Genomic DNA, 22034 nt, shown 5'->3' with positions numbered 1-22034 from the left:
GAGTTTAGAGGTAGAGTTAGAGATACCTGCCTTTTCTAGAGGGCCCATTCATGGTTAACATTAGATCAGAAACTTAGTCTCAGGCCTGCTTATTTGGGTTTAGTAGAAAACATTTTCCGGGGAAAAAGAAAAATATGTCCTTATTGTGGGCATATCTAAAGGGCAAAAACCATTTTCACAAGTAACGGATGGCAGTGGGATTAGCATTGCCCTAAGTTTAACCAAATAAACTGGGAAAATCTATCTGTTCAGTTACACCTGACCATAATTTTAAGAGATGCCCCTGAAACTTGATGCAGCTACTGGTCCTGTTTGGCTGTGTCTGCTAGAACAGCTCCTGGAGAGGTTCGACTTATTTGCAGGGGCTAAGGGTGAGATAGAAGGGATGGAGTCATGGGTTCGAGCCATAGAACTGGATCCAAATGTAGCTAAAGTAGTGCAGAAGAAGTAAAGGGGTTAGAAAGAAGTGCCAAACAATAGGTAACGAGTCACCCAGGGAAACTGGGCCTGACCTGGCCTCTGTGCAGTCACAGAACCTGTACCCATCCCCAGAAAACCAGTATCCTGACTCCTCTACTCTCTACTCCAATAGGTACTACAGGCTATAGACAGTTACACCTGCTGATCTAAAGCTGGAAATTAAGGAGGATATGACAGGATCATCATGGACAGTGAGATGACTATAAGAACCATGTCTAATTCCCACATATGTATTCTCTCCCAGCTATTATTAATACCGTGATCTGCACAGAGTAAGCACTTAATACTAGTACTTCTACTACAATAACCATGTAACATTTCTCCATCTACTTTGGCTTTCTCCTCCCTATGTGCCCGAGGGGAAAATTGATTAGGGAACAAGAAGTGACCCAGAATGGAGAAAGTGGGAATAGTTAAATATCCATTAGCATCTGTGAAATCCCTTTAATTCCCCTATCTACTCTCCCCACTGCATCAACTCTGCACTTGGCTGTGTACCCCTTATACTGAGCGCTTGTAAATCCATCAGATCCTCCTATTTACTGAGCATCCCTAAATCCGTCAGATCCTTTTATTTGCTGAGCGCTCGTAAATCCGTCAGATCCTCCTATTTACTGAGCGTTTTCGGCAATTTGTCAAAGGTGGTATCTGTTAAGCGCTTACTAGGTGCTGAGCATTGTTGTAAGCGCTGAGAAATCGTCATGACTGAACGCCTTAAAATCAGCCTATTTCCTGAGAGCTTTCATAAATCTGTTAAGTCAGCTATTTACTGACCGCGCCTAAATCCGTAAGATCCTCCTGTTTACTGACCGCTTTTGGAAATCTGTCAAATCGTGCTATTTACTGAGCGTTCATAAATCCCTAAAACCGTAGTGACTGAGCACTTTCATAACTTTTTAAAATCAGCCCATTTACTGAGCGGTCTCGTAAATCCCTAAAATCAGCCTATTTACTGAACTCTTTCATAAATCCGTCAAATCGTCCTATTTACTGAGCGCTCTCGTAAATGTTTTGTAGTCTGTCTCCCCCTTCTAGACTGTGAGCCCGTTGTTGGGTAGGGACTGTCCCTATATTTTGCCGACTTGTACTTCCCAAGCGCTTAGTACAGTGCTCTGCACACAGTAAGCGCTCAATAAATGTGATTGAATGAATGAATGAATAATAATAATAATGATGATATTTGTTCATTCATTCATTCAATTGTATTTCTTGAGCGCTTACTGTGTGCAGAACACTGTACTAAGCACTTGGGAAGTACAAATTGGCAACATTTGTTAAGCGCTAACTATGTGCAAAGCACTGGGGAGGTTACAAGGTGATCAGGTTGTTCCACAGGGGGCTCACAGTTTTAATCCCCATTTTACAGATGAGGTAACTGAGGCATAGAGAAGTTAAGTGACTTTCCCCAAGTCACACAGCTGACAGTTGGCAGAGCTGGGATTTGAACCCATGACCTCTGACTCCAAAGCCTGTGCTCTTTCCACTGAGCCACGCTTCTTCTCCTTATGTGCTTTGACACTCCCCCCAGCCCCACAGTACATATGAAAATATGCTTATATTCTACTATTTCCCCTATCCAAATGTCTGTCTCCCCTAGTATTGAACTTTTCTAAGCACTTAGTACAGTATGTGCACAGAGTAAGCACTCAGTAAATGCCATTGATGAAACCAACTCGCTGTGCCCCAACTCATCACCATCAATGATATTTATTGAGTTCCTACTGTGTGTAGAGCATTGTACTAAGCGCTTGGGAGAGTACAGAGTTGGTAGACATTCCGTGCCCACAACGAGCTGACTCTTACAGACACCAACACCTGAGCCTTTTGCTTCCCCACCAACCACTTCAACAGCTTACTAATTCGCCCCTTCTATCTCCTTCAATCAATCAATAGTATTTATTGAGTGCTTTACACACTCCCAGATGTGATGAGGCTTCCATCACCCAGACATCCCAATTCTCTTTCAGACCTTCAACTCCAGGACTTGGCTGTCAGCTCATTCAATCAAATGTATTGAGCACTTACTCTGTACAAAACACTGTTCTAGGCCCTTAGAAGAGTACAACAATCAACAGACACATTCCCTTCCCATAACAAGCCTGCAGTATAAAGGGACAGGTGAGAATTCTAGAGAAGCAGTGTGGCTCAGTGGAAAGAGCCCGGGCTTTGGAGTCAAAGGTCATGGGTTCAAATCCCGACTCCGCCACCTGTCAGCTGTGTGACTTTGGGCAAGTCACTTAACTTCCCTGTGCCTTAGTTCCCTCATCTGTAAAATGGGGATAAAGACTGTGAGCCCCCCGTGGGACAACCTGATCACCTTGTAACCTACCCAGCGCTTAGAACAGTGCTTTGCACATAGTAAGTGTTTAATAAATGCCATCATTATAATAAATGCCATCATTATAGGACAGCCGGCAACTTAAGGAGAACTTTACCCTTAGGATCTTTGAGATTCTTTGAGAAGCAGCATGGCTCAGTGGAAAGAGCTTTGGAGTCAGAGGTCATGGGTTCAAATCCTGATTCCTCCAGTTGTCAGCTGTGTGACTTTGGGCAAGTCACTTAACTTCTCTGGGCCTCAATTACCTCATCTGTGAAATGGGGATTGAGACTGTGAGCACCCCCATGGGACAACCTGATCACTTTGTAACCTCCCCAGCATTTAGAACAGGGCTTTGCACATAGTAAGTGCTTAATAAATGCCATTATTATTATTATTATTATTATTTCATCTGAGCAGATTCTTCATTCAAGTCACAATTGAACACTTCTCAGACTCAGCACTCTATTATTGAGAGTTACTATACTGGCACAGCCTCTACATAAAAAGAAGTGGCCCATTCTGCAGGCAGCTTTATTGCCCTGTCTTTCAGGAATTTTTCCATTGAAAATATGATCACTGGAAAAAGTTTAAAAGTCATTTATGGAACGTTTGCTCCATAATCCATTTTCCCCAAGACAAGGAAACATTTCTGAAGAGAGATTAAGAGATTTGTGAGCAACAATATCCCTGTAATGAGTTAGCTGTTTGGCGCATTGTAATATGATTAATATAACAATAATGTAGTAATGCTAGATAGTGTTAAATCCTCTGGGGTTTAGTGGAAGTCTATAAATGTAACTGAAGTGGGGGCTTGTATGCATCTGAGTTAAACCTTAAAATATTCTGCATAATGTCAATAGCCCATATATGCATCAAGTCCAACCACAAGTTCTATTACACGTTACAACTTACAAAAGGTGAAACAAAATATGTGGAAGAAGAGTGAGAGAAACCTAGGAAATGGGAGGTTAATTGTTCTGCAAAGTGAAAAATTGGTCTGATAATTAAGCTTGCAATTACTTGTTCAAAGCCTCTTGATACAATGTATGGTTGCTCCCAGTACCCTTCACAGCTGCTCACCAGTGTATTAAGGTAATCATTGCTGATAAAGAATTTGAATGTTTTGCTTCTCTAGTAAATTCATTTATGAATTGTTCAGATGAGTTGAAGATGACATGATTTGGGGATATTTTCATTCCATAGGGTAAAATATCCCTCCTCCAACACTATCACACTCAAACTACTCTCTTTCTGCCTATTTAGAGTGTTGCTATACAACCACAGAAAAAAAAATCAATCATTTATTGAGTGCTTACTGGGTGGAAAGCATTATAATAAACATGTGGGAGGGTACGAGGAGCTTACACGCTAGAGGGGGAGAAAGATAATATAAATAAATGGATTAAATTACAGATATGTACGCAAATGCAATTGGGCTAAGGGAGGGGTGAATAAAGACTGCAAATTCTAGTGTAAGAGTGCTGTAGAAGGGAGTGGAAGAAGAGGAAATGAAGGCTTAGTCAGGGAAGGCCTCTTGGAGGAGTCTTTTAATAAGGCTTTGAAGGTGGGGAGAGTGAATGTCTGTTAGATATTCATTCAATCATATTTATTGAGCACTTACTGTGTGCAGAGCACTGTACTAAGTGCTTGGGAAATACAAATCAACAACATATAGAGATGGTCCCTATCCAACAACCGGCTCACAGTCTAGAAATGAAAGGGGAGGGAGGCTCCAGGCCAGAGGCAGGACATGGGTGAGAGGTTGCCTGTGAGATTAAGAGATCAAGGTAAAGTGAGTACATTGGCATTAGAGGAGTGAAATGAGTGTGTTGGGCTGTAGAAAAGAGGGAGCTTTTAAATTACTAGGGTAGAAAATATGCCTGTTATAGCACAGTGCTCTTCACACAGTAATCACTCAGTAAATACTATTAACTGACTATGATTTTGTCACCTATAAATCTAGTGCCTTGGATATCAATCGGTACTATTTATTGTGAACTTATTCTGTGCAGAGAATTGTACTATGTGGGAGATAGAGAAGCAGCATGGCTCAGTGGAAAGAGCATGGGCTTTGGAGTCAATAGTCATGGGTTCAAATCCTGGCTCCGCCAATTGTCAGCTGTGTGACTTTGGGCAAGTCACTTAACTTCTCTGTACCTCTGTTACCTCATCTGTAAAATGGGGATTGAGTGTGAGCCTCCCGTGGGACAACCTGATCACCTTGTAGCCTCCCTACCACTTAGAACAGTGCTTTTCACATAGTAATCAATCAATCAATCAATCATATTTATTGAGCGCTTACTGTGTGCAGAGCACTGTACTAAGCACTTAGGAAGTACACGTTGGCAACATATAGAGACAGTGCCTACCCAACAGGGGGCTCACAGTCTAGAAGGGGGAGACAGAGAACCAAACCAAACATATTAACTAAATAAAATAAATAGAACAGATATGTACAAGTAAAATAAATAAATAAATAGAGCAATAAATATGTACAAACATATATACATATATACAGGTATATTTATTATTAATTAGTAGTTCCAACCCATGCCCTCAAGGAGCTTTCAGTCCAGTGTGGGAGATTACATGAGGAAAAACGTTAGACTTGTTTTTTTCCTCCAATAAAGCATTACTAGTTCACTGATTTGGAAAGGTTCCCACAAATGGTAAATCAAGCAAGAGAACAGCACCACACACCACCATATAATGTATCAACACTTTTTCTACACATCCAAATTCAGCCACAATAATAGGGCCAGGAGGCAGCGCCACACAATACGTAACCTGGGCCATTATATGTAGTTTTGTTATTTGTTTTAATTACTTAAATCATATACCATAGTCCTTGTAAAAGAAGTTTTGGCTAGGTTTCCAAATACAAAATGAGGTAGAATCTTAAGGCATTCATCTGGATAATTTAGACAAAATACCACTGTTACCTGAATTTCCCAGGTGATTTTGGTGATAGCATGGGAGTTTGACCCTTGAGTTATATGGATAATTGTTTTTGCTTTAGAGGCCTGCTGGGTTTGTATTAAGAATGGATTAAATGAAACAATTCAAATAAAACTTTTCCTTAGACATCTCTCACCTTGATGTATTTCCCCGAAATTCTGCAGGGCTTATTGCTGCGTCATTACAGCCCACGGCTGGATTTTCAATAAACCTGTTCTCAGAAAGCAGTTGGTCTCTAATAAATATGAAAAACATCAATTATGACTAGGGCCCCTGAAGATATTTGTTCAACTACCAAGAGGGATGTTATATCTATCTAGGGTAATCTCAAAAATACCTAAATCTTCTAGTTTTTACCAACTTGTACTTCCCAAGCGCTTAGTACAGTGCTCTGCACACAGTAAGCACTCAATAAATATGATTGATTGATTGATTGATTTCAATAAGTACATAAGTATCTGTTTAGTTGTACAGGAACAGAAACAGAATTCCCCCTCATATATAAAATTTGATGCTTATAGCAATGGCTATACACTGGGCAACCAACAATTTGAACATCTGCATTTTCACAATTTGCCAACATTTGATTTACCATCTTAGTTTCTTTGAGATTTGTTCCAAAATATATATTGTATGGCAGTTTGTTTCACGGTTAGATGTAAAACCTATCTCAGAAGGATCAATTATTGAAAATGATGCAGAAATCAAAGAGGGAAGCCACATCAACTTGGCCAGGAAATAAACAGAGCTATCATTTTTGATGGTGAATGCAGCAGTAATAAATCAATCAACAGTATTGAGATTCTGTGTCGAGAACATTGTACTCAGCACTTGGGAAAGGAAAATGAAGTTGATAGAACCAGTATGGCCTAGTGGAAAAAGCATGGTCTTGGAAGTCCAAGGACCTGGGTTCTAACCCCAACTTCACCACTTGTCTGCTATGTGACATTGGGCAAATCATTTGACTTCTCTGTGCCTCAGTTACCTCATCTATAAAATGAGGATTAAGAGTGTGAACCTCATGGAGAAGCACCATGGCTTAGTGGAAAGAGCACAGGCTTGGGGGTCAGAAGTCGTGGCTTCTAATCCCAGCTCCACTTCTTGTCTGCTGTGTGACCTTGGGCAAGCCACATAACTTCTCTGTGCCTCAGTTACCTCATCTGTAAAATGGGGATTAAGACTGTGAGCCCCAGGTGGGACAACCTGATTACCTTGTATCTACTCCAGCTCTTAGAATGATGTGTTTATAGCTATAATTCTATTTATTCTGATGGTATTGACACCTGTCTACTTGTTTTGTTTTGTTGTCTGTCTCCTCCTTCTAGACTGTGAGCCTGTTGTTGGGTCGGGGCCATCTCTATACGTTGCTGATTTGTACTTCCCAAGTGCTTAGTACTGTGATTTGCAAACAGTAAGCTCTCAATAAATATGATTGAATGAATGAATGAATGCTTGGAACATAGTGAACACTTAACAAATACCATCATCATTATTACTATTATTATTATGTGTGACCTGGTCTATGTCCAACCTGATTATCTTGTATCTACCCCAGATCCTAATACAGTTTTTGCACATAATAAGCACTTAAATTCCATTGAAAAAAGACACAATTCTTGCCTTCGAGGATCTTAAATCTAGGAGGGGAGAAGGAAAGTAGCAGTTACCATTTTCAGTAAAGTCACAACATCTTGGTTAGTAGCTAGTTAGTAGTACTAGCTAGTAGTAGTTTGTAGATGGTTAGTAGATGTCCCAGAAGAAGTGAAGAAAAATGTTTTACTCCCAGGAAACACCAAGAGCATTTTCATCAGCAAATGCAACAAGGAGGAGAAGGTGACTGTGACACAGAGAGCAATGGCTTGGTTCCTCTGTAAAGTCTTACCTTTGAAAACACATTTCAAATGAAGATAATTGGGAGGCTTCAAGAGTCAGAGGAGTTCAAGCTATAGGTGGAAAAAAATACAACAGCAGGTTTCATCATTTCATGTAGGGCAATAGAACAGGCAGAAAACCAAGAGTGAATTGGGTAAATCCTATAACAATGCTTTTTTGGTCAGAGATGGATTCAATGTAGTAAAGATAGTAGTAATAGTGTTCATCAAGTGTTTACTGTGTGCACAGAACTATATTAAGCATTGGGAAAGACGGGATTTAGACACAAACCATGTCCCTCAAGGTGGTCACAATCTCTGAAGTGCTAGACTGAATTGAGCAGCAGTGTGCCAGGCTCTGTAGACTGCATGGGGTAGATACAAACTAATCAATTTGGACACAGTCCATGCCCCAAATAGGGTTAACATTCTTAATCCCCTCACAGATGAGGTAATTGAGCCACAGAGAAGTTAAGTGACTTGTTTAAGTCACACAGCAGACAAATGGTACAGCCACGATTAAAACCTTGGTCCGTCTAATTCCCAGGCCTATGCACCTGGCAACACTGCTTCTCTGAATCATGTAATAACACTAATCATATTTACTAAGCACTTACTGTGTGCAGAGCATTGTACTAAGTGCTTGGGAGAGTACAATATAGCAGAGTTGGTAGACATGTTCCCTGCCCACAATGAGCTTACATTCTAGAGGGGGAGACAGACATTGACATAAATAAATAAATTACAGATATGTGTATAAATGCTGTGGGGCTGAGGGAGGGTTGAATAAAGGGAGAAAATCCAAGTACAAGGGTGACACAGAAAGGATGGGAGAAGAGGAAATGAAGGGATGGTCAGGGAAGGCCTCTTCTAAGAGATGTTCCTTCAATAAGATTTTAAAAATGAGGAGAGTAATGGTCTGTCATATATGAAGAGGGAGGGCATTCCAGGCCAGAGGCAGGATATTGGCAAGAGGTTAGTGGTGAGATAGAGGAGATCCAGCTACTGTGAGCACATTGGTATCAGAGGAGCTAAGTACGAGGGCAGGGTTGTAGTAGGAGAGCAGCAAGGTAAGGTAGGAGTGCGTAAGGGTAAGGAGTGCATTAAAGATGATGGTATGGAGTTTCTTTATGATGATTCAGCATTAGTTAATATACTGCCATTTACCAGCCACTCTAAGCCTAAGTAGAGTTTTACCAAACAATTCAAGTTCAAATTGGCATTTGGCTGCAAGGGTAAGCTTTAGCAATTCACTTCTTTTAATGCTTCTAAAGCTTCTTGGGCCTCTCCAGACTGATACCCAAATCCTGTTTACTCTCAGGCTCTTCTGATAAGCCTCTGTGTACAAATTTATTATTCTATTTATTTTATTAATGATATGTATATAGCTGTAATTCTATTTATATTGATGCTATTAGCACCTGTCTACTTGTTTTGTTTTGTTTTGTTGTCTGTCTCCCCCCTTCTAGATTGTGAGCCCATTGTTGGGTAGGGATTATCTCTATCTGCTGCCAAATTGTACTTTCCAAGCACTTAGTACAGTGTTCTGCACACAGTAAGTGTTCAATAAATATGATTAAATGAATGACCAAGCCAACAAGGAATAAGAAGAGAATTTCTAGAGCTGAGTAAGCCTGAAGATGAAGAAATGATGCCCGGCTATTATAATAATAAGAAAGAGTATTTATTAAGCTTTCATTAAAGACCAAGCCCTGTGCTAAAACTTCAGGTACCTACAAGATAATAGTCAAACAAGTCACTTTTCCAAGAAAATTGAGGGTCCACAGATGTTAAGTAACTTGTCCAGGGTAACACAGCAGCCTATTGGAAGAGATGGGATTAGAACTGGGCCTCCTGACTCCCAGACGTTCCTTTGTTCCTTTCATTAGGCCATACTGACTTGTGGGAGAAAATGGGGTTTCCATCAGATCTATGATCTCAACAAAATCAATCAATGGTACTTACTGAGCACCTACTATGTGAAGAGCACTGTACTAAGTGCTTGGGAGAGTACATAACAGCTGAATGAGTAGATGTGTTCAGTGGAAAAGAGCCCAGGCTTTGGAGTCAGAGGTCATGGGTTCAAATCCCAGCTCTGCCAATTGTCAGCTGTGTGACTTTGGACAAGTCACTTCTCTGGGCCTCAGTCACCTCATCTGTAAAATGGGGATTAAGACTGTGAATCCCCCGTGGGACAACCTGATCACCTTGTAACCTCCCCAGCTCTTAGAATAGTGTTTCAGCGCTTAGAACAGTGCTTTGCACATAGTAAGTGCTTAATAAATGCCATTATTATTATTATTATTATGTGTTCCTTGCTCATAATGAGCATAGCCTGCTTATCAATTTAACTAGTTAAGGAAAAGATGGGGTACATCAAGAAGAATGTCATAGTGAGTGGTCCCTGTTGGCCTTGCTGACCACAAATTCTTTGACTAATGGCTCTGACCCTTGTGGCTTCTGATCACCTTCAAGAGCAGTTTGTAGTAACTTCCTGCTGTGACTCCCACTGTTTTGCTGAACTTTTTGCTCCCGGTTGCTGTCAGTTCTAAATTCCTCCTAGTCTTCCTCAAATAAGAACATGGAGATCTCATTCTTCCAAGTTTGTTCTCTCAGCTGTTGGCCCAATTCAGCCCACCGGGAGAAGTACTGGACTCTCCCAAGTGCTTAATACAGTGTTCTGCACATAGTAAGTGCTCCGTAAATGCCACTGATTGCCTGAGAATCCATAGTTACAGTACAGTTAAAATATTCCAACAATGATATTTGAGTGCTTATTATGTGCAGAGCACTGCACTAATTGCTTCGGAGAGTACAATGCAACAGAATTAGCAGACATGCTCCCTGCCCATAATGAGCTTACAGTTTAGAGGGGGAGACAGATATTAATTAATCCATTAGTTCATTCAATTGTATTTATTTAGCGCTTACTGTGTGAAAAGCTCTGTACTAAGCACTTGGAAAGTACAATACAGCAGTAAAGAGAGACAATCCCTGCCACAAAAGGATCACAGTCTAGCGCGAGGGAGATAGACATCAATACAGGTAAACAGGCATCAATACAAATAGAATTATAGATATATACATATTTACATAAGTGCTGTGGGTTGGGGGGAAGCAAAGGGAGCGAGTCGAGGTGACACGGAAAGGAGGAGTAGCTGAAGAAAAGGGGGCTTAGTCTGGGAAGACCTCTTGGAAGAGGTGCGCCTTTGGCCACATTTAATAATGCTATTCAATGGAACACTGAAAGGGAATGGGGTTAGTACAAATCCAAATTAGTGTAAGTATAAAACGTTTCAATTTGTTCAACTAGAACATATGTAGGTGGTAGCTTTGCTCTTCTTGGGGGTTTTAAACTTTGCAAGCAGAAATGGTTCAGCAATACATATTTTGATAAATGCTTTCAGGAATTACAATTTCAAAGATACACAGTGTGAGGGAATAGAGAAGTCCAGAGAAACAGCTTCCACAAATGAGAAATGTAGACACTCATCTATCCTACATTTCTTCCTCTTCCCCCTGCTTCTGTGATGCCCATGCCCTGGCCTTGGCATATGTATACCCAGCTACTCCCAGAAGGACATGAGAATGCTCTTAGAAAGAATTACCACAGAATAAAGATCCTCTATTTTCTTACAAAAAAAATTGAAAAGACAGCACTTTAGGTTGATACAGTGATTTTTCCTCTAAAAGTACAATGTGTCTTTATGTAGAGCCCCATTTCATTCACTCATTCATATTCATTGGGTGCTTACTGTGTTCAAAGCATCTTACTAAGTGTATATAGTATACACATAATAATATGGAGACTATTATATAACAATTAACAGATACATTCCCCTCCTCACAACAAACTTACAGTCTAGAATCCCATTTAATTAAAAAATACCCCTGTAAATAGGGAGCAGACATGGGGCCCATTTTTATGAAATCAAGAGGCAGGACAGATTTTAGTGACTGGCCAGATTGTTTGAGACAGTGATGGAGCATGTTTAATCCAAATATTTCAATACCCTGGGTACATATCCTAGGGTAGGGATCGTAGTCTAAGATTGATATACAGCCCAGTAGAATACGAGCCCCAGTGGAGAGCAGGTGAGTTAAATTTTTATCTCAGTTCAAGTCCAAGACCAGGTAAGTTAGAGACCACAAGTGTACTGCCTCATTCAAAGCTGTCCAGTAAATAGCCAACGCACTAGAGTGCTGGTTTAACCTTGATTTTTAGAGAAAACAACCCCTTCACTGAATCACCATCTGAACTGACCAATGTCAAAGAGGTCCTAGCAAAGCATGCCCAAAGCATCCCAGACTTTCACAATTGTCTTTGGTTATTAGATAAGGGCTGAGAGTGACCTAATTTGATTTTCAGATCATGAAATAATAATTACAGCAATAACAGTTTTGAAAAATATCTTTTGACTTGTGAGCCAAGAACATTGACCTGAAAATGACTGGAGGAACAAAATATGGAAACCCATTATCATCTTTCTGACTACCAAAACCATGAAGGCCCTTTTTATTCCATTAAATGAAGGGTGATTTAATTCAAATAATGATGTGTGGAAATATGACAAACCTTACTGCACTGACAGCTAACCTCCTGTCACAAAATATGTCAAGTGTACTTAGTGAAGTGACAATAATGGGAGTTTCTAAGATGCTTAGTGTGGAAAGCATATTCAGCATCTTCAAATATGCAATTCAGTGCACATGCCATTATCTCTTAGTAGAAGATGGAGAATCATGCAACCTGCAAATTGAATCACATGTGCCTTTATGCCCCTCTGGTTCATCTCTTTCTGTTATAATTAAAGTGAAACATGGCATTTCACATTTAAAAGTGATAGGCAAAGGCACAAAATCTGATTTGCACCATTCTATATGTTGGGTATATTTTATGCAGAAAAGGATAAGTCTTTAAGAAATGGTTCCCTCTTCTAAAGAGTCTTAGAAGTTTTTTGCACTGAAACCAGTAGATAATTAGTATATGTTTCAAATTTGTTGCCCCAAAATATTTCCCCTGATTATTTCTAGAGGTTTCCAAGGTGACATCAAGTTCCAAACATCACATTTATATACTTACTTTTCTACTAGCTCTTAGTAATTGGAGCTATTGAAAAACATCTTTAACCAATGCTTCCAGTACCTCAATTTTACCTTTAAACCAAATCAAAAGATAGTAGGCATGATCTTTACCACATCTCAAATATGAGATCTAGTCTTCTCTAAAGAGTCCACTAAGCTTGGAAAATAATTTGTTTCCATTAATAGACCTAGGTTCTGATAATTACTTAGGTAATTTTGTTACCTTAAAGACACTTATAAGATCCCAAGATGATGTCAGAATTGAAAGGGTATGTCTGACCCTTTCCATCACCAATGAAGTAAAACACATCTATGAAATAGACCTAGTTTTATTGGGCACATTTTCATTCATTCATTCATTCAATTGCATTTATTGAGCACTTACTGTGTGCAGAGCACTATACTAAGTGCTTGGAAAGTACAATTCAGCAACAAAGAGAGATGATCCCTGCCCACAACAGGTTCACAGTCTAGAAGTGGGGAGAAAGACATCAAAAACAAGTAAACAGGCATCAATACAGCCTGAATCCCCATTTTACAGATGAGGTAACTGAGGCACAGAGAAGTTAAGTGATTTGCCCAAGGTCACACAGCAGACAAGAGGCAGAGCAGGGATTAAAACTCATTTCCTCTGACTCCTAAGCTCGTGCTTCCCACTAAGCCATGCTGCTTCTTTAAAGCAGCCATGTGGCTTTAGACTATGAGTCCCAGGTGGGACAGGGACTGTGTCCTCCCTGATTGATTTCTATCTCCCCTACCACCTACTATAGTGTTTAGTATATAGTAAGCACTTAACATACCATTATTATTATTATTATTATTATTAATAATAATAATAAACAACTACATTGGGTGGGACACATGAATAAAATGAGCATCAGCAGGATTCCCAAACATATGTTGTTTGAAAAGCTGAAATTGGAAAAATGATAGCAAGGGGATCAGAGTAATCATTTTAAAGACATAGCAAATCAAAATCTCAGGCAATGCTGCATCCCAGCTGAAAACCTGGGAATTAGTTCATTCATTCATTCATTCAATTGTATTTATTGAGCGCTTACTGTGTACATAGCACCGTACTAAGCGCTTGGAAAGTACAGTTCGGCAACAGATAGAGACAATCCCTACCCAAAAACAAGCTCACAGTCTAGAAGGGGGAGACAGATAACCAAACAAAACAAGTAGACTGGCATTAATGCCATCAAATACCATCACACAGCTGACAAATGGCAGAGCCGAAATTAGAACCCATGACCTCTGACTCCCAAGCCTGTACTCTTTCCACAAAGCCATACTGCTTCATTAGTTTTGCTTGAACATCCAAAAGGACTTCAGTGGGAGCAAAAAACAATTCTGGTTTTCTGGAAAACTGTCAACTCCAAAGAGTCCTTGAATCAGTCACACAAGTCTACATATAGTGCAATATGCTAAATTGCAGTTCCATTAATCACACCTACATGTCATATATATTTAATGGTATGACAGGATCAAAAGCAAGCAGACAGCCCACCAACATTTAAAAAATGCTTTTCGCATGGACCATGACAGGCCAAGCCACTATTGTTTTGTGAACATAACTGAGTGACTATGAGCAAGAAGGCCAGGAAAAATGGCTTTAAGACAAAATGAAGCCAAGACTCAAATGACCTGGAATAGTTGGGAAGGCTATAGCCTGAATAGATCTGCTCAGTGGGGAGCAATTAAGAATGGGTTGACTCAACCTTTGGAGAAATCTTGATGTAGACTAGATATATGTATCAATCCCTGCGGATAACAGCAAGATGCAATCTTTCCCTGCAAATCCATATGAGTCAATCATATTTACTGAGTGCTTATTTTGTTCAGAGTACTGTACTAAGTGCTTGGGGGAGTAAAATACAACAGACTTAGCAGACACATTCACTGCCCATAACTAGTTTAAAATCTAGAGGACAATCTAAAAATCTAGAGGGGTGGATGACACATATGTTCATCCATATGTATGGATGACCTCTCACTATCTGCAAGGTTATCTTAGAATACAAAACACAAACATTCCTGTAACATCTACAGAAAAACACACACACACACGATGTGTTTCTGTAGATGTTATATATATGTATGTATATATATATATGTTTCTGTAGATGTAACATATATATGTGTGTGTGTGTGAGTTAACATGACTTTATGATGCTGCATATTCACATATGCAGCATAATACATATTAGCCAAAACTCTATTATGCTGCCAAAACCTTTGACTTTTTGAACAGGTCTTGATGTCACAGAATTTAGGATTTAAATCAGAAGCCAAATAACAGATGCAGGCTGAAACCATCTTTAGCAGAAGAAAATAAAATATGATCTCTACAGAAAACTAGGTTACTAAGCTTGTTTCCAAGGCAGGTTGTTCCCAGAGGATTACCCAGCAAAATCGATGTAATATTTAACCTTCAAAGTATAAAAACATCATTCTTCACAGAAAAATCTAATAGTTCACTAGGACATCTCATCTGAAAAATTTAAAGTGAAACACTTCCAGGAAATGGAGGGAGACAATTTTGCAAAGTGAATTATATATTTTTAATTTATGCATCCATTCTGCATAAGACACTCACCTAGAAATTAAGCTACCAAAAATTATTGTAATACAAAGACAACTCGATTTTTTAAACATATCTTTCCCACCAACTTTGGCTCTAAAGGCTGGTGGGAAACCTGGAAAGATAATTTCCTTCAAGACCCATAACCCAGTTTGCACACTTCTGGAATATTTCTTTAGTTGATCTCAAAGGACTAGATGAACCTTTTTCAATCAGTCAGATAGTTTTTCTATCATATTTACTGAGCGCTTACTGGGTGCAGAGCACTGTACTAAGCACTTTGGAGAGTACAATATAACAGACACATTCCCTTCCCACAACAGTTTAGAGGGGAAGACAGACATTAATATAAATAAATAAAATTACAGATATGTACATAAATGCTATGGGACTGTATTGGGGAGTGAATAGAGAGAGCAAGTCAGGGTGATGGGGAAGGAAGGTGAAGAAAAGTGAAAGAGGGCTTAGTCAAGGAAGGCCTCTTGGAGGAGATATGCTTTCAAAAAGGCTGTGAACATGGGGAGAGTAATTTTCTGCCAGATATGAGGAGGGAGTGCATTCCAGACCAGAGGCAGGACATGGGCAAGAGGTCCGTGGTGAGATAGCCAAGGTTGATATACAGTGAAAAAGGTTAGCATAAGAGGATTGAAGTGTGATGGCTGGGTTGTAGGAGGAGGATAGTAAGGTGAGGTATGATTCCAAATAATTGTCCTAGACCCTCTCCCATTCCCCATACTGACCCCATAGTTTCAGTTTCTTCATATTAAAAACATTTTCATATTCCAGGAATACAGATAAACCTAGAATACTGATATGAAAATAGTGACTAAGGAATTGGAAAACAGAAGGATTTAGGGATGATATAAGCAGAATTAAATTTGAGATTGGGAAGGGAGGAAAAGGATGAGAAACGAAAAGAAATGAGGAAAAATCATAAGCATTTGTGTTCGTATATTCCTTTCATTAAGGTATCTTGTGACATGCTCTTCCCAAACTGTAGCTGAACAAGAATTGAAAACCCTTCAAAGGTTCACTGGAGATTTAAGCATGGTGATAAAGGAACCCTTTTATCTTTCAGAAGAACACCCATGGGTATCTATATTTGTCTAATATATCCATGGTATTTATTGAGTGTTTCCTTTATGCAGAGCACTCTAGTAAGCACTTGGGAGAGTACAATACAACAGAATTAGTGGATGTGTTTCCTGCTTGTAATGAGCTTACAGTCCAGAGAAGGAGACAGATATTAATATGAATAATTTATAATATATAATTTCAAGACATATACACAAGTACTGAGGTGTTGGGACAAATATCAAATACCCAAAGGTCACAGATTCAAGTGTATAGTTGATGCAGAAAGAGACTGAGGTGGGGAAAAGAGGGTTTAATCCGGGAAGACATCTTAAAGGAGATGTGATCTTAATAAGGCTTTGAAGGTTGAGAGAGTGGTGGCCTAGAATATTTGGGGTATGGGGGTACCAGACTAGGGGGAGGATGTGGGAAAAAGATCGGAGGCTAGATGAAATTGGGGCACAGTGAGTAAACTGGTGCTAAAGGAGACAAGTGTGTGGGCTGGGCTGAAGTAGGAGATCCTGGAGGTGAGATAGGATGAGAGAACTGACTGAGTGCCTTAAAGCCAGTGGTAAAGAGTTTCTGTTTGATGCAGAAGTAGATGAGTAGCCAATGGAGGTTCTTGAGGAGTGCGGAGACCGGAACTGAATGTTTTTGTTGAAAAATGACTTTTAGACTGTGAGCCCACTGTTGGGTAGGGACTGTCTCTATATGTTGCCAATTTGTACTTCCCAAGCACTTAGTACAGTGCTCTGCACATAGTAAGTGCTCAATAAATACGATTGATGATGAAAATGATCTGTGAAGCAGAATGAAGTATGGATTGGAGTGAGGAGAGACAGGAGTCTGGGAAGTCATTGAAGAAGTAGGTGCAGTTGTCAAGGCAGAATAAGACAAGTGTTTGGATCAGCATGGCAGTAGTTTGGATAGAGAGGAAAGGAGGATTTTAGCAATGTTGTGAAGGTAGAACTGACAGGGTTTGGTGACATTGAATATATAATACATTTTAAATCTTATTATACATAACTAATATTTATGATTTAGAATGTTTGTCTGTCTATTCTCTTAAGAAGACCCAGCTTCTCCCAGCTTCTCTTGCATACAGCAGCAAGTTTTAGGCTACTTTAAGAATTCATCTGCAAACTGCTTGCTTTTCTCATGGTCAGCTTAATATTGAATGTTCAAGGGTTTATATTACACATTCGTGCACCTGACATCTCAGTGATTTATCTGCCTCCAGCTTCTCCCTTCTCCAGTGTATACAGGTATATATATATATTTTTTTTTTAACAAAATCATTTTGCATACATCTTCCCTCTCCTCCAAAACCTCCACCTTCATCTCCATGTTAAACAGAAACTCTTCACCATTAGCTTTAAAGAACTCATCAGCTATGTCCCTCTAACCTATCCTTGCTTTTCTCCCACTACAATCCAGTACACATAGTTTCCTCCTCTAACACCAACCTACTTATCAATCAATCAATGACATTTATTGAGTATGAACCGAGTGAAGAGTTCTGTACTAAGCACTTGGGAGAGTAGTTGTACTGTCATGCTCCCTTCCCAAAACTAGCTCACATTCTAGAGGGGGAGAGGGGCATTAATATAAATAAATAACTTTTGGATATGTACATAAGTGGTGTGGGGCTGAGGGTGGAATGAATACCAGGGGTCCATAGAGAATCAGTGTGGCTCAGTGGAAAGAGCACGGGCTTTGGAGACAGAGTTCATGGGTTCAAATCCCGGCTCCATCAATTGTCAGCTGTGTGACTTTGGGCAAGTCACTTAACTTCTCTGTGCCTTAGTGACCTCATCTGTAAAATGGGGATTAAAACTGTGAGCCCCCTGTGGGACAACCTTATCACCTTGTAACCTCCCCAGTGCTTATAACAGTGTTTTGCACATAGTAAGTGCTTAATAAATGCTATTATTATTATTATTATTATTACAGATACAAGTGCATAGAAGACTCGGAAGCTAGAGGACATTGGGGAAAAGAGGGCATAATCGTGGGGGGAGAGTGGTGGTCTGTCATATATGGAAGGGGAGGGAGTTTCAGGTTAGAAAGAAGATGAAGAAAAGGGGTCAGTAGTGAAATAAATGAGGTCAGCACAGTGAGTAAGCCGGGGTACTAGAGAAGCAAAATGTGTAGACTGGACTGTAATAGGCAGCACTTATTGTGCCTCTATCTTGCTCTCTCGCCATTCACCTCTGGTTCACACTCTGTTTCTTCCTTCTTAGTTTATAGACCACCATCACTTCTCCATCTTCAAAGCCTTGCTAGAATTACATCTCCTCCAGGCAGCTTCCCCTGACCAACCTCTCAAATCCTCATCCTAATTCTCCCCGCTACTGCATCACTTATGTAGTTGGATCGATAACAACCTAAATACTTAGTTATTCATCCCATCCTCTTTAACCATGGCACTTATGTACATTTCCCTATACATGGTTACTTCCCTTAACTGTAATTTATTTTAGTTTCTATCTTTCCCATTAGATTATAAGTCCCTTGTGAACGGGGATCTCATCTACCAAATATGTTGCCTAAGCAAATACAGAACTTTGCACACATTAGACTCTCAATAAATACCATCTATTGATTGAGTTTGGATTGAAAAAAGTATTTGGGGCTTTGCTTCTAATGGAAAAAATGAAAAACATGGTTTACCAGCTTCCTTTAAATTAAAAAATGAGGAAGAAATTGTTATTGTATTTATTATAATGTTTACGTGAGTCCCATGTGAACTTTAGAGGACACCTAAAATCAGTTGACACTAATGATGGTGGGATCATACCGATGTATGCAAATGTGGCTGAAAAGGTTGATGCATGACAGACACTGCCTTCCAAATTGTTTGCATGTAAAGACACTCCTTACCAGCTAATTCAGATCTGAAGTTGTGTCCTTGCCTGTATTTTGGTATCCAGATCTTTGAGAAGCTTTTGCTTAAAGGAGTAAGCCTGATTGATGGCTGCCCTCCTTGTCAATCCGTCCACTGCAGAAGTCTCTTCATACTCCCAAACCATGATGAGATTACTTCTTCTGCCCTCCCAACTTTGTGTCTCCCTTTTAGTTCACAACACAACAGCTCTTGGGAAATACTTCAGTCATCCATTTTATTCCCATCATGACCAGCAAAGCAGTGTTGCTGTCAGCATTGTTTCAAGGCAATATTGTTTCAAGGCTGCTGAGCATTTTGTGTCCCAAGGCCTCATTGCAGGTAACTGGGTCTTATCATCAATCAATTAATTATATTCACTGAGCCCTTCCTCTTGGGGTTGTACAGTGTAACAGAGTTGGTATACACATTCACTGCCCACAATGCTTTCATGGTCTAGGGGGGAGACAGACATTTATATAAATTAATTGCAGATATGTACATAAGTGATGTGTGGCTGAAGAGAGGAGTTAATACAGGGTGCAAATCCAAGTGCGAAGTTGACACAGAAGGGAGTGAGACAAGAGGAAAGGAAGGCTTAGTTGGGGAAGGCTTCTTAGCGGAGATGTGCTTTTAATAAGACTTAAAAGGTGGGGAAGAGTGATCACCTGTCAGATATGAAGAGGAGGGCATCTCAGGCCAGAGGCAGGAAGTGGGCGAGTGGTTGGTGGTGAGATGGACAAGATCGAGGTACAGTGAGTAGGTTGGCATTAGAGTAGCAAAGTGTGTGGACTGGGTTGTAGTAGGAAATCAGGGAGATAAATTAGGAAGACCCAAGATGATTGAACATTTTAAAGCAAATGGTAAGGAGTTTCTGTTTGATGTAGAGGTGGATGGGCAATCACTGGAGGTTCTTGGGGAGTGGGAAAAGAGCTGTCGAGTATGGTTTGTAGGTGATGAGAGAGAAATCACATAAGAAGCGTGATGTGTCTTCTGTAGTATATCCAGACCTCATGGCAATTTAGAAGGTTGCACACCACAATAAAACCTTCTAAATTCAATGCTTTGAATCCTGATGCCAAATAATCCCCACACTCTGTTTAAAAGTATGCCAAAAATCAGGCTGGCCATTTCCTTTCTTTTCCTTCCTCTCGGTCTATATGTATGTCACTGGACAGTGCACTTCCTAATTAACAGGATTTAGTTACTACCTCAAGTTCTGCATTGCTTAATAAAATATAAGGATTCTTGAGTTTAGACTGATACATAAATTTCATTTTCTGTAGCCTTAGTGTTAGCCCATGAATCTGAAAAGTGGTTCTCTTCATTTTTATGGGACAATGTACTTCACAGGCCTGGAAACAGCAATCAGTGAAATTTATTGAGTTTTTATTGTTTGCAGAGCACTGAACTAAGCGCTTGAGGGAGAGTCATCCAAAGCAGGAGACATGGTCCCTCAAATGGTTTACAACTAAATAAAGCCCATAATTATAATAGTTTACATTGAGCAATTGAGAGAAGAGGAAATGAGGGCTTAGTTGGGGAAGACATCTGGAGATGTGCTTTTAAAAAGGCTTTGAAGATGGAAGAGTGTCCACTTGAAGGTTATGAAGAGGGAGTTTTCTTTGGGTAATTAGGGCACTGCTACAATAATTTAATTAAGTCTGCAGGTGCTAGTTCTGCATAGAAACCATTTTCTTGACCAACATTCAAAGCATCTGAATGCAGAATTAGGTCCTCAAGTAGAAGAGGTAAACAATGTTTTCTATTGATTTTGAATTGTCTTTCTTCAATTCTTTCTTTTTCAGTTCTATTTCTACACATGAGGAAAGTTTAAAGATGAAATTAAATATGCTACTTCAAAATCTAATAATTTACACTCATTTTTCAGTTTACTTGCAAAGTCAATGATTAGCTATGGTATCTTTGTTTTTTTAAAGCATTTGCTAATGATTCTGTGCCTAGTATTGTAACAATAGAACATCACTTTGATTTGAGTGTAGGCACCCATGAACTAATAGACTTTGGTCCTGATGATTTCTCAAAAGACAATATAAAGAGGTTTATATAGGGACTCATTTATTTCCTGTTGCTTGTGGCAGAACTAATTAAAGGTCTGGGTTGGTTTTCTGAAAAATTAAGTCAGTCTGCTCTAAGAAACAGAAAATTCAAGCAGAAATTTTAGTCACAGATTCAATGGGAGTCCATTGTATCCCATTTCGCCACTATGCCAAAGATAGATGTCTAATTTTAAGTAGCTAATCAAGACAGGGCTTCCTGGATATATTCATAAAGGTACCATGGCCAAGTGTTGAAATCAGTGGTCCTATTTCTATTCCTGTTGCATCTGTGGATATTAGAGATTTATGATCTTAATTCTAACATACTGGCCATTACTTCAGAGAAATTCACCCATCAGAGGAGTGAATTTCACAGCACTGGGGCCCTCAGAGTTTATGTGTTCTACCTTTTTCCTGTTAGCTAGGTAAAGGTGGTCCCACTCCTATGGATGAAAATTAGGGTTGATCCATTTCTCTCAGGATTCCAGGCCATTGAACACCACTGCTTTAGCTACCCCGATTCTTGCCTTCTAGGGCAAGGAAACTGAGGGACCAAAACTGAATCAAGGCAAATAGAGGAAAGGGAAAGAAGGGGATGGAAGGAGGAAAGAAGGGTGGGTGGGCAAGGGAGGAGCCTTGTTCCTTCTTTCTCCATTACTGCATGCTGTCCTCCTCATTTTTTTCAGGTCCAAACCTAGCTCCCTGACTTTGCAGCCCT

The 22034-nt window shown here is 39.8% G+C and overlaps 1 protein-coding gene across 1 annotated transcript in view; it reads left to right on the top strand.

Annotated features, from left to right (window-relative positions):
• Window positions 1-277: 277 nt before the first annotated feature.
• Window positions 278-22034, top strand: part of LOC119941851 (proton-coupled amino acid transporter 4-like) — a 33444-nt gene continuing 11687 nt past the window's right edge. The window contains 5 exon segments of the mRNA XM_038762367.1: window positions 278-433; window positions 3661-3717; window positions 3831-3892; window positions 16267-16390; window positions 19452-19598. Of these exon segments, the coding sequence (XP_038618295.1) occupies window positions 278-433; window positions 3661-3717; window positions 3831-3892; window positions 16267-16390; window positions 19452-19598 (546 nt within the window).

This window comes from Tachyglossus aculeatus, chromosome 2, assembly GCF_015852505.1.
Source record: "Tachyglossus aculeatus isolate mTacAcu1 chromosome 2, mTacAcu1.pri, whole genome shotgun sequence".
NCBI lineage: Eukaryota > Metazoa > Chordata > Mammalia > Monotremata > Tachyglossidae > Tachyglossus > Tachyglossus aculeatus.
Note: the sequence above shows the minus strand (reverse complement) of the source record. Positions and strands in the feature narration are given on the sequence as shown.